The following is a 16116-nucleotide window of genomic DNA, read 5'->3' as shown; positions in this document are numbered from 1 at the left end:
CATGGCCTCGAGACTCACGCTGCTGCTGAAACAGCTTTAACAGCAGAGATGTTGTTGGCCACATTTGCCTTCCTGCTTAGTTTTTCCTAAAGGAAAGAGAGGTTCAGTCTCTCTTTAAAAAAGTGGGAACTCCAGGTCAAGTTCGTTCTTTTCCCAGTCCAGGGTGGGGACAGGGCCAAAGAGACACAGCCACTTTTTTGCTTCCAGTATCTCAGTTTGGCTGCTGACCCAGAAAATCAAGTACAGTCAGAGCCCTAGGTAGTGCAGAATAAGGTAATATTCAGTATGACAGTGGTTATGGCTGGCCTGTGTGGAGCTAAGACACCTGCAGAGGCTGCTTTCCATGTGCTGCCTTATTTACTCCGCTATACTCCTCTACGTTCTCCAAAGGAATCCTGTTTTCTGAGCCAGTTTGTTTAAAATAGAGATGCAGTACATTAAGAGAATACCAGCTTCTTTTTTTTTTTTTTTCCTTTGGCACAATAGTTCTACAGACTGATCTTAGATGAAGTTCAACTAATTTATATACTAACAATAGTGAGCTGATATTTCCTCTGATACTGAGACTTGGCAGAGAGGACCAGAAGGAAGTGTTTCAATCCAATATATAAGAGAACAGCAAAAGGAAAAAAAGAGACTTCCTCTTTATTATGTGAGGAGAATAATATATTAGAAATAATTTCCACCCATTAAAATGCCCTTTTGTTTTTACAGCCTGGTTTGGGATATGTGGTCAGTCCAGTTTTCATCATTGTAATATCTTTGCAACATCCCATCTTTGCTTCCTCATATCTATAGCTTGCCTTTGCATGTCTTGCATCTGATGCCAGCTGCTTACTTTCAATGATCATTAACCAGGACACTCATTACTAATGAGTAGTGGTGAAAGTTTGGGTTATTCTGGCCCAGCTGTTGCAGCTGGATTTTTGTGGTCCTCAAATCCAGTCATTTCTGGATACCTTCATCTTTAATCAACTGACCCGCTGTAATTTAGTGATGGCACTGGTGGGCCAAGTTCTCTGAACAGGGATATTTAGAGCGGCTTTCTGTAGTTCTGCAAATCCCAAGGTCAAATCCCAGGCTGAAAAGCCTCCCACAGAGTTCGAAGAAAAAACTTTGTGCCATCAGCTTTTTCAGCGTTTGCATGAGTTATCACTCTGATTACCAAATGGTATGGTTTTCCATTACAAATGAATAATAACTGGAGGAGAAAGAAGGAAAGATTTTATGCTGTTCTTTTTTGTACACCACCAGCAACACAGCAGTGTGTCATTCGTTTGTGTAAGGGAGGTTTTCTTTACTGAAGCACGTGGCTTCGGTGGCCCATTTTGTCCTACCGGTGTTAGGAAACTGTCTATTAGCGACTCGTCTCTGCAAGGGCTATTTCAGCCTCAGAGCACGGAGTGGCTGGTGTTGTTTGTGAACCACACAGTGCAGAAGAGCTGAATTGCTCCAGGTCTTCTCCGTTGGAGGTATGCCACGAAGCCTGATGTGTGTCTGTTTCGGAAACCCCGGGGCAGTGCGCAGTTTAACAGCAGAAGGGACGAGGAGAGATGCTGCCAAGTCCTGTGGAACCCAACACCAGGTTTCCCAACGTGGCAGAGGAGGAGGGTGAGATTTCTGATGCCAAGGTTTTCAAAACAATCAAGGAATGGCAGTAAGTTCTGTGATGCCTTGGGAAAGGGCTGATTTCCAGACACTGATTTTTGATATCTTTAGGACATAGTCAAGCGATAAATGCCAAAAGAGTGCTGCTCTCTTCTGCACTTTCACATTGGTTGCAGCTAAAATCCAGAAGCCTGGAGGCTTGTTTAACAGCCTATGGAGTGCGGTCCCGGGAATTAAAATTATCCAAATAATAAGCAATATGGAAAAAGTTGTGTTTCTGATTTGTTCAAATTTTTGGTTAATTTCTCGTCATTAAAACTAACTGCCTTTCATAATGAACCTCTCCTTCTGAGAAGCACTGGAGTTTAATTTCTGCAAGGACTCTCATCCAAAATGTTACTTGCTATTGCTTAGTTCTGTTTCAATCACAGAATAAAGTTAGAGTGGGCAATTATTTTTTTTTTTGCAATGGTTATTGTGTGTGAGCCAGGGGTCCATTCCCAATGAGGGAATATCTGTTTTAAGAAGTTAACGTGTTTTGCAAAATACAGATACTGATACTCTAGCAGACAGCTGATGGCAGCAAAAAGCATTTATTAATTTCTGGAAAATAATGCCTTACTAGTTTAAGTGGAATTTCTTAATAATGAACAAGTTATGGTATTAGTTTTTACCCAGCTTTTCAGCTGAGTTTAGCTTGTATGCTAACAACACAGCTTTTCTGTGTCAACTCTGCATCAGATCGGAAGGATGTTTTCTATTAGCCTTGTCCATTCTGCTCAAGTGGACTTCATGGGAGAGATGGGCTCAGGAAACCTACGGTGGTTCCCTGATTCTGGCTAACTGAGTTTCAGCAGCATTCGTTATTATGATATATTTTTCACATTCTTATCCCTGGCAGGTTTGTAATAAAAAGCTTCCATACACCCGGCTTTTCTCGGGTGAGTGGATTTGCACAATCTTCAGGATTGTGCAAATTTTAAAGGCTGTGAAAGAGTGCCCAGAATTTCCAGATGGTAACTAATGGATCACACGCTTCTAATCTGGATGCTCTTCATCTGTAATCCTAAATGTCTTTAGGATTTCCAGCGATCACCACCCAGGCATGCAGACGCCGCTTTTTACCCATGCACAGAAATTCTGATTCTGTCAGGACATCCCAGCCTTCCTGAACATGCACTATATTATATATTCACTTTCAACCTCATAATAAGCCTGATGTAGGTCCCTGGGAAGGGTCACACGCTGCCCAGATGTCCTTTGTAGCCCCAGAAATTCTATATGCCCTTAATACCTCAGATTTATTGAATATACAGCAAATGTTCACAGCCTTTCGATGAGGAAATCTTGCCTAGCAATAACAGTCGTCATCTATGTAACCCAAGCTCCTGCCTCCCTGGATGATCCGTATGATGGTAGACATAGGTGGAAACAAAACCACCACCAGCATTCTAACTACAAAGAGGTTTTTGCATAGTGAAAATGGTCCAGTTTAATTTTGCTGACCCGCTTAACACTGTGTGTTGACGCTTCACTAGAAAAACTGGCCCTGTTGGGGAAATACCTCTAGCGGGTATTTAAAGTTTCCATAAATGGTCTGCAAGCATATTGGCTATATTGGTCTTGAGGGTAAAAGAATGACTCTGCAGTGCAAGGAAATCTGCCACCAGGATATTATGCATTTGATCTTTATTTCATTCTTTATTCCTCTATTTCATTGTTCGTTATTTTCTTTATTTCATTCAGTTCATTTCACTCATGAACTAGTAGCCCACAAAGTTATGGTAAAAATAGTTGGAAAATATGTCCTGTCTTTCTGTTCTTAATTCCAATTCACACAACACTATTTCAATAGAAGTTTGAATGTATGGAATGGCTTGTTACTATATTTACTTCTTTTATTTCTGGTTACAGAGTCATAAGAGACACAAGTTTGTGCATACTCTAAAGAGCAAAAATTGATGTCTCTTGAAGACTCTGTTTTTCCTTCTGAGACAGTATTCTTTCCCCCTGAATTAAGATAATGCTACTCAAGTACTTTGAATTTTAAAGTATATAATTACATATCTTTTGAGTATCCTAATGGATTTTTTGCTTTCAAACTGCATGTGAAAAGAGGATAATTGCTATGTCTCTGAAATTCATGGTTCTAATACATTTTAAGATATTTCTGAGGCAGTTATGTGGTCAGCCTGTTATTATTGACTTCTTATTCTGGAGAACATCAGGGTTCATGGTTTCATTGGAGTTGCTGATTTCTCTGAACATTATAATTTGCTATTTGACTGAAGTGAAGGGCTGCTTATTTTGATGACGTATATATGAATTGGCAAAAATTCTGGTTTTAATGTAATTTAATAATTGCAAATATTTCAAGACAGATATATTTTACTCAGTTAATTTGTAAAAAATTGTAGAAGAGAGGAGAGGAAAGAATGAAAATGAGCATAGAAAATATGTAAGAAAAGAAAAGGTAAATAGAAACTGTGTAAAGGCCCCAGTCCTGTATGTGGAAATCTTGCTGTTGATTTAAATGGGAGAAGGGACTTGCTCTGGAGAAGAATGACTGCTTACAAGATATGGGACTGTCATTATGTAAAGTGATTTTGTGTATTTGCTATATTTTTTTCACATCACGGAAAACACCCAAGAGCTAGAGACCCCCAGGCTAGCATTTAATGTCTAAAACAAGTTTAGTAAACCTCTTATTTTTATTGGCAAACTGTAGTCTGTTGATGCTCTCATTCTGCTGTCAAAAAAAGGGTCTTTAGTGAGGTAAAACATGAGCTTTTTATGTCTGGGGACTTGGCAGAGGATGAACACTGGAGTCTCAGTTCGGCATCTGATGTACAATAGGTGATTTCACAAAGCACCTTTGCAATTTGGCAGCTTTGTTTGCAAGAGACCTCAGGATTAAATGAGCCTATAGTGAATTACTTCACGTTACCCCATAGAAACCTGCCTCTGTAGGTCAAATCTGAAGTTAATTCACTAAATGGACTGCAGTTTCAACTTTCTGTGCTTTTCTGGGCCTCAGATTACAGCAGGGGACGTCTAGCTCAACTCAGTACCTACTTCAGCCTTTAGGTATTGGTGTGAAATGTATATACAGCTCTGAAATACACTGAACTCCTCAGTGTATATAGATGTGACACTCAATGGCAGACTTCTAAAATTTTTTTAACCTAAAAAAAATTTTCTAGGATCACCAAATTAAATCTTACTGTAAATACTGTGGATTATATTTAGGGAATTAGAACTAATATTACCCTATTTCTTTCTACTCTGTGACTCCTTGTAAAGTACCATCCAGTTTTTATCATCCATTTTTAGGGGTGCGTTTCAGTTTCTGTACCCTACTGTTTTGCAGTTGGTATTAACATCGCAGGCGTGATTCAGGGCCCGTTGCTGTCAGTGAAAAGGCCCTGGATGACTTCGGAGGCTGCTGCACAAGTACTACAGGGAATTGATGGCTATACCCGTAAAAAATTTACTGGGATTAATTTGAGTGTTTTGTCTGCATCTTGAATAGTAAACCATCAAGTGAGGTCCATGGAGTCAAACGGTGTATAAACCATTTAAAAGCACTGCAGCAAAATCCATATGCTTTGACTGAGCACGTAATCAAGCAATTAAATGCCCAAGTACCATGAACTTCGCATTGTGAGTTACGTCTCTGACTGCTATTTATTGATTAACTTCTCTACAAGCCCTAATAATGTCATTGTGTAGTATTTTTCTCACATATCTTTTGTCTCATTTCATGCAAAATACATCTGGAAACCTTTAAAATACTAGGTTTTTCTAAATACATTTTTTTATGTTTGGTTTGGAGGAAAAAAATATTTGTACACACTCAGATTATTCTTTGTTCTATTTGCTCTTGGCTGTTTGATTTAAATTTTACAAGGCAGAGATCGTGTCTTCTCTGCTTTTGTAAAGATCCATGGGTAATTTTACCATATATAGGTGACAGAGGGCCTAATTCTAAGATTAGCTCTTAATAGGTGAGGTTCTACAGGAGGCCATGAAACATTATGTATTATTAAATCCAGGTGTATAATTGCCTGCAGGATCAGGGTCTCCGATGAGAATTTTTTAGTTCGGGTATGTTTGATGCAAATGTTGCATCTAACTTTTAGTGCAGCTCTACTTTATTAAATTATCCTTGTAGTCTGACTGAGGTATAAGGAGGTCAGTTGACTTTCACAAGGTTCGGTGAGGTTCCTCAACTCAATTCATCAGCAGCCAGATTGAGTGACCTCCTTATTTAACACTCATATCTTTCTCAAATTATAGAAGACCTCTGCTTTGAGAGTCTTAGAAATGGGTGTTTACCAGCACCATTTGTTTGATAGGTTCATAATTATTTCATATACCATTTTATACTGCACTTGTACAATGTGGAAGCCTTCAGGACTATAGTTAAGATATCATGAAAAAAAGGCTACGTTTTCAAATAAAGTCAACTTTTCTAAATACATTAATTTGATAAATTGTGTCATTTATCTGTTGGCCTAGGCTGGAAGCTGTTTATTCTGCCCTTATGGTTAACCTGCCCCTTCAGCGTGCTTAGGTCCCATGAGGTGGGATAACTGCAATGGGACCTCTACCTGGAAGAGGTCACAGCAGCCCAGTGCATCTTACTTGCAAATAAAAATTATCCTGCGCTTTGTGGTACCATTCGGAATGGAACTTTTAAAGACTCCACATGTTATCTCAATGCATAAGCTTTTAAGAAGGGAGAGGCATGAGCAGTAAAAAGCAATATAGTGTATCAGCCCCATGTAACAGAAGTGTACAGTACATAGCAATCCGTTGCAATCTGCAGTTGTACTACTTGCAAGAGTAAGGGTCACTCATACGAGGGGTTATGGGATAAAGTCTAGAGCTGCCGTTTCAAAACACTAAGCAGAATTGTTAAATAACAGTATTTGCCAGGAATGCCTCCAACCAGCATTTCTTACCACAGTACAAGAAAGAACAAATTGAAAGCATCCCTTTCTCTTTGGCATATTTTCCACTACATGACAAAGCTACATAGACATGTTAGAAAAAAAGAACGTACTCTTTTAAATGTAGGGCTGCATAAAGCAGGACAGATTCACTTGAAAACGGTAAGTAAATAACAAATAGAAGAGTCTGTTTGTTTTATCCTCTAAATTTCTTGGTATACTAAGTTTAAATAAAAAAATGATTGAGTCTTAAACATTGTCTGTGCAGCCGGATCCATTTAAAGCATTGCAGCTAGCATTACTGTGTCTTCTAAATCGTCGTTGCAAAGTAAGAGTGTCGCAAGTCCCAAATGTATAACCAACCTGAAAATCAGAGTCGCAGACTTTTACTACTAGCTGTGACTTTATTTATTCCTGTGAGTCACCATCAAAGGTTGTAGTAGAGATCACAGATTGGATGGTGGATTGCACCTGAATTACTCTTGAAGACTTTTGGAGACTGGAAATCATTTTGGACACTATGACAGGTATAGCTATGTTCTCTTGATTTTTGTCTGGACATTTTTAATCTGGATTCTTTATCTAAACTTTTGAGTTAATGTACTAGCGGAACTTAGGACGGGAGAAATGCTTTGTTGGAACTTCAAAGAAAACCACAGCATGAAGTGAAAGCAACGTGACGCTGCAGAATACCACAAATGTTCTTTCATCGCTTCTATTGTGCTCTCTCCTCTTGAATCTCTTCAAAACTGTATCTACTCCCACACTTTCTTTGAGTGTACCCTTGATTTACAGTGAGAACAGAGAACATTGTGTTCATCTTACTCACAGTCGTTGCCAAGCGTTGAGGTGGAACCCATGTTTTTTCCTTGTGTCAATAGTCAGGTACTAGTATTGTGCTTATATTATAACTGGTAAACAGTGCTGCCTCAGGTGACTGAAAAAAATTAGTCTCAGTTTCTCCTGATATGAATTACCTATTTTGTTCCAAATGTTTCAATGTTTATTTCAAACGAGGAAGCTGAACAAATGTTTTAGTTTTAATTGTGTTAGATAGAAGCATCTTAAAAGTCTGACAAAGCATTATGTCCTAGTGGAACAAATAGAGCAACCTGAAACTTCACAAATAATGAATGCTGCAGTGTAACTTCCAATAGAAAATCTCAGTATAGGGCACAGGCAGGTCAGACCAGGTCTATCTTTGATCAAGAGCCAAAAGCATCAGGAAAATAACGGTAGTGATTTTGTATTCTTTTATTTTTGCAGACAACATGAGATAAGCATTGGAAAAAGTTATTGTTTATATTAACAGGGGAATGCATTATTAAATTACTTTTCTGTGTTTAAAACAAAGTTAAGACTGAATGAAATAAAATTGTATACTCTCCTCCCATCCTTACTCTTAATATTTAATAAATTATCTTATCTTCTATCATCTGCTGTCTAATATTTTATTTCATTTCTCAGTCTGCAAGAAAAAAACTTTAAATGAAATATAGTCTAATGTCTGGGCACAAAGCCACTTTCAATGCTGTAATTCACTTCAACAGTTTTTGATCATTTCAGAAACAGTAACTGAATCTCCTGTCACATATACACATTATTAGGTCACAAAGATTCAATTTCCATTCCAGTGTAAACTTTCAAATAGAGACACTTGTGCTTTGGGTTTTTTTCTTAATTAGGGCATTCCAATCTGTGTTGCACAGACAAGTGTCCAAAGGTGAACACTACCTTTCTTTACACAACTATTGCAGAGATTTATAGATATTAGGGTGATAGGATTGTGTATGGGGTTGTGGGCAGGGACAACTGGGAATTTAGAAATGAACTTTCTATTGCTGTTTTTTGTAAATGCTGGTATATATAATTATTATTTTTTCTCTGGGAAAGATCCGTTTTTAATAAAATTTCTATGGAGAGAGCCGGAAATTGCTTGAGGGAAAAAGAAAGGAGAACCATCTCAGAATAACCTTTATATTCTTCAGTGATGATTAGAGAAAACTCCCTGTTGGAAGTTCAAACCTGTTTCTACAAGTGAACGTATATGTAAGGGGGGACTTTGTGAAAGAGGATGATAGGAACTGCATGCTCCAGTCACAGGTAGGCTGCTAATCAACATTTAAGGCAACTTGTTCAAATCAATAATATGGGATACCAAAGTTCAAGTATATTTTTGATATAATATATATTTATATTTAACTATTTATAAACATTGAAATCACAGCAGTAATACGAACCTCACACACAAGTATATTCATACACAATGAGAAGATTCTCTACAATTCAGGAAAGAGAATACAGCTCCTTATATACCCAACTGTGTTGAAAGAATCATCTTGGGGCCAAAGGAAATGTAGAAGCTAAAACCCAAGTTTTTGCTTATCTCCTGAAGTCCCTGACCAGTGCCTTCAGTTAATACAGTTCTCTTTCTGTCACCATTCTTGCAAAGCTCTCCAGTCTTCATTAATTTTTTGCTAGAATACATTCAGTCAGCTGTGGTTTTCCTCATACACATTCCCCTCCCTGTGCTCCCACACTTCCTTTTGTTTTTTAATGTGGGCTTCCTTTCTCAAAAGCTGCAACTGCCTCCTTGTCCCCATCTGTCTACTGCTCTCTTTAAAACTCTCCCTCAGAGAATATGCATCTAAGAAATTCATTTTTAAGATTTTTGACACTCTGACCTTTGATGACATTTGTGGGGCTTGACATCTTTCTCAGAGAGTCATATTTTAGCATCCCGTACACTCAGGCAGTACTTCTCATCCCCTTGCTTGGTTTTACCTTATTGCAGTTGAGATCAGTCAGGAGCAAGCTCAGAAAGGGAAGGAGCTGGGGAGAAACAAACACAGCATGAAACAAAAATAAAAATTGCTGGGGTCTGGAGAAAATCAGCCAATCGCATGGGCTGAATAGTGTAAATTCGCAGAAGTTATTTAATTTTTTCAAGAGATTTTTGACCACTGACAAATACATGCATATATGTGTGTCTGTGTAAATACACACATACGCAGGTATATATTTTTATATATGTGTATGTGTATATGTATGCATTGTCTAAAACAGTGTTTTCAGACAGGCTGAAGTATCTTACATCTTCAGCGTTTTATTTTCTGATACAGCTGCTCACATGCTCATGTACTTGCTTGTCCATATTCTGATCATTCCCCATGTAGGCTCCTACTCTTGCCTCCTCATGAATGTTGATTCCAGCCTTGCTTTACTCCTCCTCATTGTCCTGGGTACCACTGCCAAACTTTTATGTCCCAGCCATTGCTTCAGCTGTGTTACTTTGCCATCCCTTTAGTATCCTGCTGTTTTGATGTCCCTTGAATTGCTGCTTCCCAGGGTTCCTGTAGGCTGGTACTTTTCCTGCATCTCTTGTGTCTTCCCTGTTCTGCTCATTGTCTCAGTGCTACCAGTTTCCAAATACACATCTATTTCTGACATTCAGTCCCCTTAGCTAGAATAGAGCTTGGTGATTCAAGGCAAGGTCCCTTCAGGCTCCAAGACAGACTTCCAAAGCAGTGAAGTTCGTATTTTTGCTTCTTCAGAATATTTGTCATGCGTCAAGGAATTAAAAAATAATGTTAATAAAAGGAGATATAAATTTTTCTGGTTTTTTTTTAATGCTAGGATTTTTGCTTTACATCTATATAGCACCTAGCACAGCAGAGTTCTGATGTGTGACAGGACTCTGCAACAGGAGACAGAAAGAGAAGTACAGTATGTCTCTTGAGCTGCTTATTTGTTTCTTTATTGTGAGTATTTCACAACTACTGACTAATTAATTTTCCACCTTGGATCCACTATATAACAATATAGTAAGTATAAAAAAAAAATGCAGGGAAAAAATTTTAAATGTTAGCTTTATGATTTTTTTTTATTTACAAACATTTGGGATACTTCTCTAACCATAAATGATTGTTTTTAAAGCACAATCTATAATATTTACATATAAATAACATAATGAGTTTAATTTTGACCAACTAACATTCATCAGTAATCAATGGGTTAAGGATAATTACCATTAGTTAAGTTTTAGCCTAAATTTTCTCACATTTAAACAAGGCAGTATTTGAGTAAGTGTCCCTGGAGGGAATGTTTCAGTGCTCAGCTCTGCCTTTAATTATTACAGATTTCCTTTAACTTCACAATTATTCACTACTGACATTTTATTTGCAGATAAATGTCTCATGCACTAAAGAACGAAAGGGTTTCTAGCAGACTCAAAATTCAGTGTTTTGTCCTTTCTTCTATGTTGATAATTAGTATATTAACTGATTTTCTGAATAATGATTTATTTTGTGTGCTTTTTTTTTTTAAATGATTTGAAGGCTCACATCAGTCTTTGCGTATTGTAGAAGGGGAGTAGTTCAGATGGATTCCTAGTGCTGGCTAACTGTCTGCATAATTACAAAGGGGCTTAAGGGTGAGCACATAGTTATGCAGCCTGATGAATTCCAGCCTAAATCCTCTGAACCATTCCAGGAGGTGAGAAAAAGGCTCTCTTCCCACTCAGCAGATGTAGAAATGGGGCACTATTATTGCAAATGGCAAAGTCTACCTACCTAGGTATGACGGATTAGCTGAGTGCTTGGCGTTATTCTTTGGAAGGAATTAGCTAAAGAACAGCTCTTTAGGACAGATCAGTTCTTGGGAACCTTCTTAAAACGTGCTTAGAGGAAATGTGCCACTCTGTAGATCTAGCTGCATTATTTTGATAATTTAGATCTTTCTCATTAACTTAGACACTTTTCCCAAATTTGACAGGCACAGAAGTATTGTAAGCATGAATGTGAAAGTCCGATAATACATCAAATGTGCTAAAAATGCAAAGCTGTATTCACAGTAATACTTGACTATAATTCTTTCAAGGCTGTGGACTATGATTTTCCTCATGCTGTTACAGCTGGTGATTGCAATATTGCAGTATAGTATAGCAAGTAATAATGTATAGTATGCAGTATCATATGTGTTTTAGTATACTACATAATGACATATAGTGGTACCCTGCAGTACTGCTGGTGATACAACCGCTATTACTGTAGCACTTTCCAGATGAGGTTGATACTATACTTTCTGCTTTGAGAGTGGTGGATGCTCAAGAATTTGCTCAAGAATTTACCCATTAATTTATTCTTTGCTTTTGCTTCTCCTGTGGCCAGAGGTTAGCTCCTTTCCTGGAGTGCATAACCCAGCTCCAGTCCAGATGGGAGACTCTGGAAAGGTGGCAAGTGCATTACTACAAAGTAGGTTGTATGGGCAGCAGGACTAACAAAGCTACAATCAAAGTGGTTTGTGCTTCAACAGCCGCTCCATATAAGCTCAGTTTGTTCCCATGCTCTGTGGGTTCACTTTTCCTTTCTTGCAATACTTTCTTGAAGTGTCACAGGCATCCTCAGTGCTTCATCCCTCCCTTATGCTGCAGCAGTGCAGCACAGCAAATGCTGCCAGGGTAGGTGCACGCTTCAGCAGGCCCTGTGAGTCAGCTCGGCGCACACCACAGTCTGCCTCCTCAGCAGGATCATCAGCTGAGTCCTCACTCCGCTACCCAGCAGTCAGTTTTAATGAAATTTGTAGGACTCTAACATATCCAAGACTTCTGTCTCTGTTTTTTTTTAAGCTAGCAATTCAGTCGTAAACTAATGTAGATGTGGCAGATAGAACAGGCAGTCAGGTCAAAGTTAGAGACAAGGATTAATTTAAATGAAACCCCGTTGGAAACAAAACCATTTCTATCCTCAATATGTTCTCTCCCTCTGGAATGCTAAAAAGCTACTTTTACACCCCCTGCTCTTCCCTCCTTCCCCAGCACAACTCTAAAGTTAGTTGGATGAAGTCTTTGCAGGGACTGGCTATCGTATTTTTCTCAATTTATGAGTGATCCTCGTGCTTCTAGACATATGTGTTCTGAGGATATTCACCATTCTACAGTTGTACTTTGTTCATCCAGAAAGATAAACAAACTATAATAGCATGCAAATAGAATATTTCTGACTAGCTGACCCTTTGCTCATAGAGCTAGCAGTAAGATGCTTATTTGTGTGGCAAAGCACATACATGCTACGATGGGGGATGTAAATCAACTATGTTGAGCCTATGCAAGATTTGCAAAAGTTATTCAGGAGTTAGAGTGCCTGAAATACAATGCTTCATCGGGGCCTAATTTTTCTAGTGTTTTTAAAATCCATGTCTTGTAAATGTGTCCTTCAAATCCGAGGCATCTGGAAAAACTAATTAGTAACATTTCTAAGTAAAGTAGCTTAATTTTCGGAGAGGCTGTAAGACTTTCAATGGCCATAAGCCTAAAGATAATAGTGTAGGCTCTAGAAACTGAGGAAAATGTCACTTAAAGAAGTTTCATGAGCAGTTTCAGCTGATCTGAGACCTCATCAATAGGATAGGTTCTGCTTCACCACTTGCTTTGAGATAATTTGTTATACATTGCCTCGTTTGAGCTGTCTGTTACAGTCATGTTCCTTTGGGAAGGATTTGTTTTTACCGAGAGTAATATTTCGATGCTCTTGACTATATGCTCTGACATGCTGCAGTGCTGATGAAAGGGTGGGAGCAGGAATGCCTCTTTCAACAATGGCACATTCTTAAGCTATTTTAATAACTTTTGAAATTAAGTCACTAGCTGCCAAAAAAAAAATATGGTAAATAAAATGAAGAATCCCTGTCTGACTATCTGGGGAAAGGAGCTTAAACAGAGTCCTCCCTGTACTCAGAGAAATAGTGTAGGGTTTCATACGAGGGACTCTTTTCTGGAGTTTCAGAACCAGTCTCCGAGTCACATAGCACATGCTGACTTTGCTATCTAATTCCTCTCTTTAAAATTGCATCTACTGTAAACAAAAGATGCAAGGATGCCATAAACTCTGTCTGTGTCAATTCATTTCTTTCTCACCAAGGAACTAACCCCGCCCTGGAGTCCAGAACTTGCTGAGAATTCAGAAGCTGTGGCAGTATCACTCTGTAATGCCATGATAGGCCAGGTAAGGAAACCTGCAGTCATAATTAAGTTTCCTGAACACAAGCATATAGACATCCAGTAATGAGTACATTTTCAGTGGTCATGTGAAATAAATGATGTTTGAGAAATGACGGCATTGTTTATTGTATGTTAAAGTCTTTTGGCCATGTATGTAAATTTAAAATAGATCTTAGGAGGGAAGTAAGACACATTTATAGCACAGATCGTCATGCCAGTTCAAAATAAGCAAATAGAACATCATTAAATTATCAGGTTTAATAAGTAAGTAACATTGATTTGCAGCTGGAGTTGGCTGGCTGTTTTGCAAATTGAATAATGTTTGACCAAGGAGACATGATCACACACCTCAGCTTATGTTTTTCTGATGGCTGGTACCAGTTATACAGCTATTCTACCCCTTCCCTTTCTCTTTTATCATCACATGTAGTATCAGATGCTGACTTTGTAATTTTCTTTAGTAAATTCCTTCCCCCTCTTAACATCACACCACCAGTGAAAAGTGGTGATCGATATAATTGTATTTTATGGTGTCTGAAGGGACTTGGTGAGTCAGGATTACTTTTTAGCGAACCCACGAGGTGCTGGCTGTGATGTGAAGGCCACCTGGCGATTTCGGACCCTTCAGCACCTTGTTCTCCCCGCTCGGTCACAGCTCACCACCTCCTCCATTTTTCTGTTACAACTCTCTGGGGGGCCACATTGCAAACTGGATCTCTTATACTGGTTTAAAGTGCATTCCCATTCCCTCCTCCTTTCTTTCAGAGGTTTATTTTTAACCCAGGCCTGGCTTGCCACGCAGCCATGCAGAGTGGTGCCAGGAGGGGTAGGGCAGCAGGGAGGGCGGGCCTTGAGCTTCCTCAACTGGCCTTGTCCTCACAGCTGGTAAGTGACAATATCAAGTTAAAGACTGCAGTATTCTTCATGTTCGGTATTCTTGTGACACCTGTATCTAACCAGTCCCAGGCTGAGGATTAACTTGTACAGCCTGCCAGAATATTTGTAGTGGCTGCTCCCCCGCCCCAACCCCACAAAACCCAGCAAGTGGCAGCGTCAGGGAGGGCAGCTGTGGGAGGCCTCTGGGTACTGCCCTGAGGCCCGTTTTTGCATTGCCTCATTACATTAGAGTTAGGCCAGTATTACTTTTTTTCCGTTATAGATGAAGGAACTGAAATACTCAGTGATGTGAGGTGGCAAAGGCCAGAGAATAAACATCACTCCTGGGAAGAGAAGTCAAGACAAAATGTATGTGAAAACTTGTTCTGTAGTTTGTTGCCTACCAGCCTGTGCTCAAAATAATGTGCCTCTCATAACGGATTTATTTTTTCTTTGCCAGATGTTATCAGTCATGAATGTTTTTTCCTTAGACAAATGCTGAAGAAAGTAACATAGTAAACCTGTTATATTTAAAAGCATGCTGCTGTGCACTAGAGCCGTATGGCATTTCCAGAAACTCTTAAAGAAATGGTAAATCTTCCACACAAGGGAAGGGATTTTTTTTCACAAGGGAATTGGGATTTGCTGGGATATCTCTGTGTGGGTCGTCAGACATATGAATTTTATTTTCAAAGCAGTTTTTCTTCCAGACAGTGACTTACTCCTTGAACAAATAGCAGTATCTGGCAGTGTAAGAGAAATGACTAGTGCTGAATAAAAGCATTGTGGAAGAACATTTCACCTTTGGCATACGGCAAGTGTTGGATGAATGCTAAAATACATTTAAACCAGATAGCAGAATCAGGCTGTGCCTTTTCTAAGTGGCCTTAACTTGCCTCTGGATGTAAGGAATGCAGACGGGTTTGGTTATCACAGTATTAGCACCTAGAAACGTGTGGTTTTTTCCATTGTGCAATATTTTCACCAGATTTTACCTCTGTATAATATATAGGGAAATAAGCTTTGGCTATAGAAACATGGATGACTGAAGAGAATGGGTCTTTATCTGATATTTTCAAAATCTGCATTTAGGAGTCTAGATCTGAAATTAATACGTATCATATGAACAACTTTTTTTCAGATCTGTATTCTAGATGCCTGCTTCTCTAGGCATTTATGAATATCTCACAAAAAACCATATTTGCAATTGCAACTGTCATACCTTTGAAAAACGTAAATCAACACATTGAGCCTGCCATAACACCAGCTGCTTCTTTGTTTCATTGCAATCCAAACCAGGGGCCCAGAACTGAATATAAAGACAGATTGGAAATCTGTGCAGTTCAGTGCTGTCCATACTGAAGGTGTCATCCCTGGTGTAGGAAGCGGCAGGGAGAGCTGGCCTGGCATCCTTCACTGAAGTATAACTGGTAATTAAGATGGAATTGAAACTTGGCGAACCCCACACATTCATAATGAACATTTTAGCATGCTTTTGAAGCACTTTGATGTCCAAGATTTTCACTTCGTTTTTGGTGTGAGACAAAGTGTTTCCAGGTGGCTCAACAAAAGTTTTGAATGCCGCTGGTTGTAGGACCACACGACACATGAGGGTGTGAGGGCAGGGTGGCTCAGTCAGGGCAGTGCGGACAGCAGGGCTAACCTGGAGACAAGTCCCTG

At 39.0% G+C, this 16116-nt stretch overlaps 1 protein-coding gene across 8 annotated transcripts in view; it reads left to right on the top strand.

Annotated features, from left to right (window-relative positions):
* MID1 (midline 1) overlaps nucleotides 1-16116 on the top strand; it is a 261586-nt gene that overhangs the window by 167232 nt on the left and 78238 nt on the right. The window contains exon 3 of one of the 8 annotated variants that reach the window (XM_054203788.1): nucleotides 13481-13564. The exons of the other annotated variants lie outside the window; for them this stretch is intronic. Coding sequence (XP_054059763.1) covers nucleotides 13481-13564 — 84 coding nt within the window. The remainder of the gene's footprint in view (nucleotides 1-13480; nucleotides 13565-16116) is intronic. 8 annotated transcript variants of the gene reach the window in all.

The sequence above is a fragment of the Rissa tridactyla genome, chromosome 1 (assembly GCF_028500815.1).
Source record: "Rissa tridactyla isolate bRisTri1 chromosome 1, bRisTri1.patW.cur.20221130, whole genome shotgun sequence".
NCBI lineage: Eukaryota > Metazoa > Chordata > Aves > Charadriiformes > Laridae > Rissa > Rissa tridactyla.
Note: the sequence above shows the minus strand (reverse complement) of the source record. Positions and strands in the feature narration are given on the sequence as shown.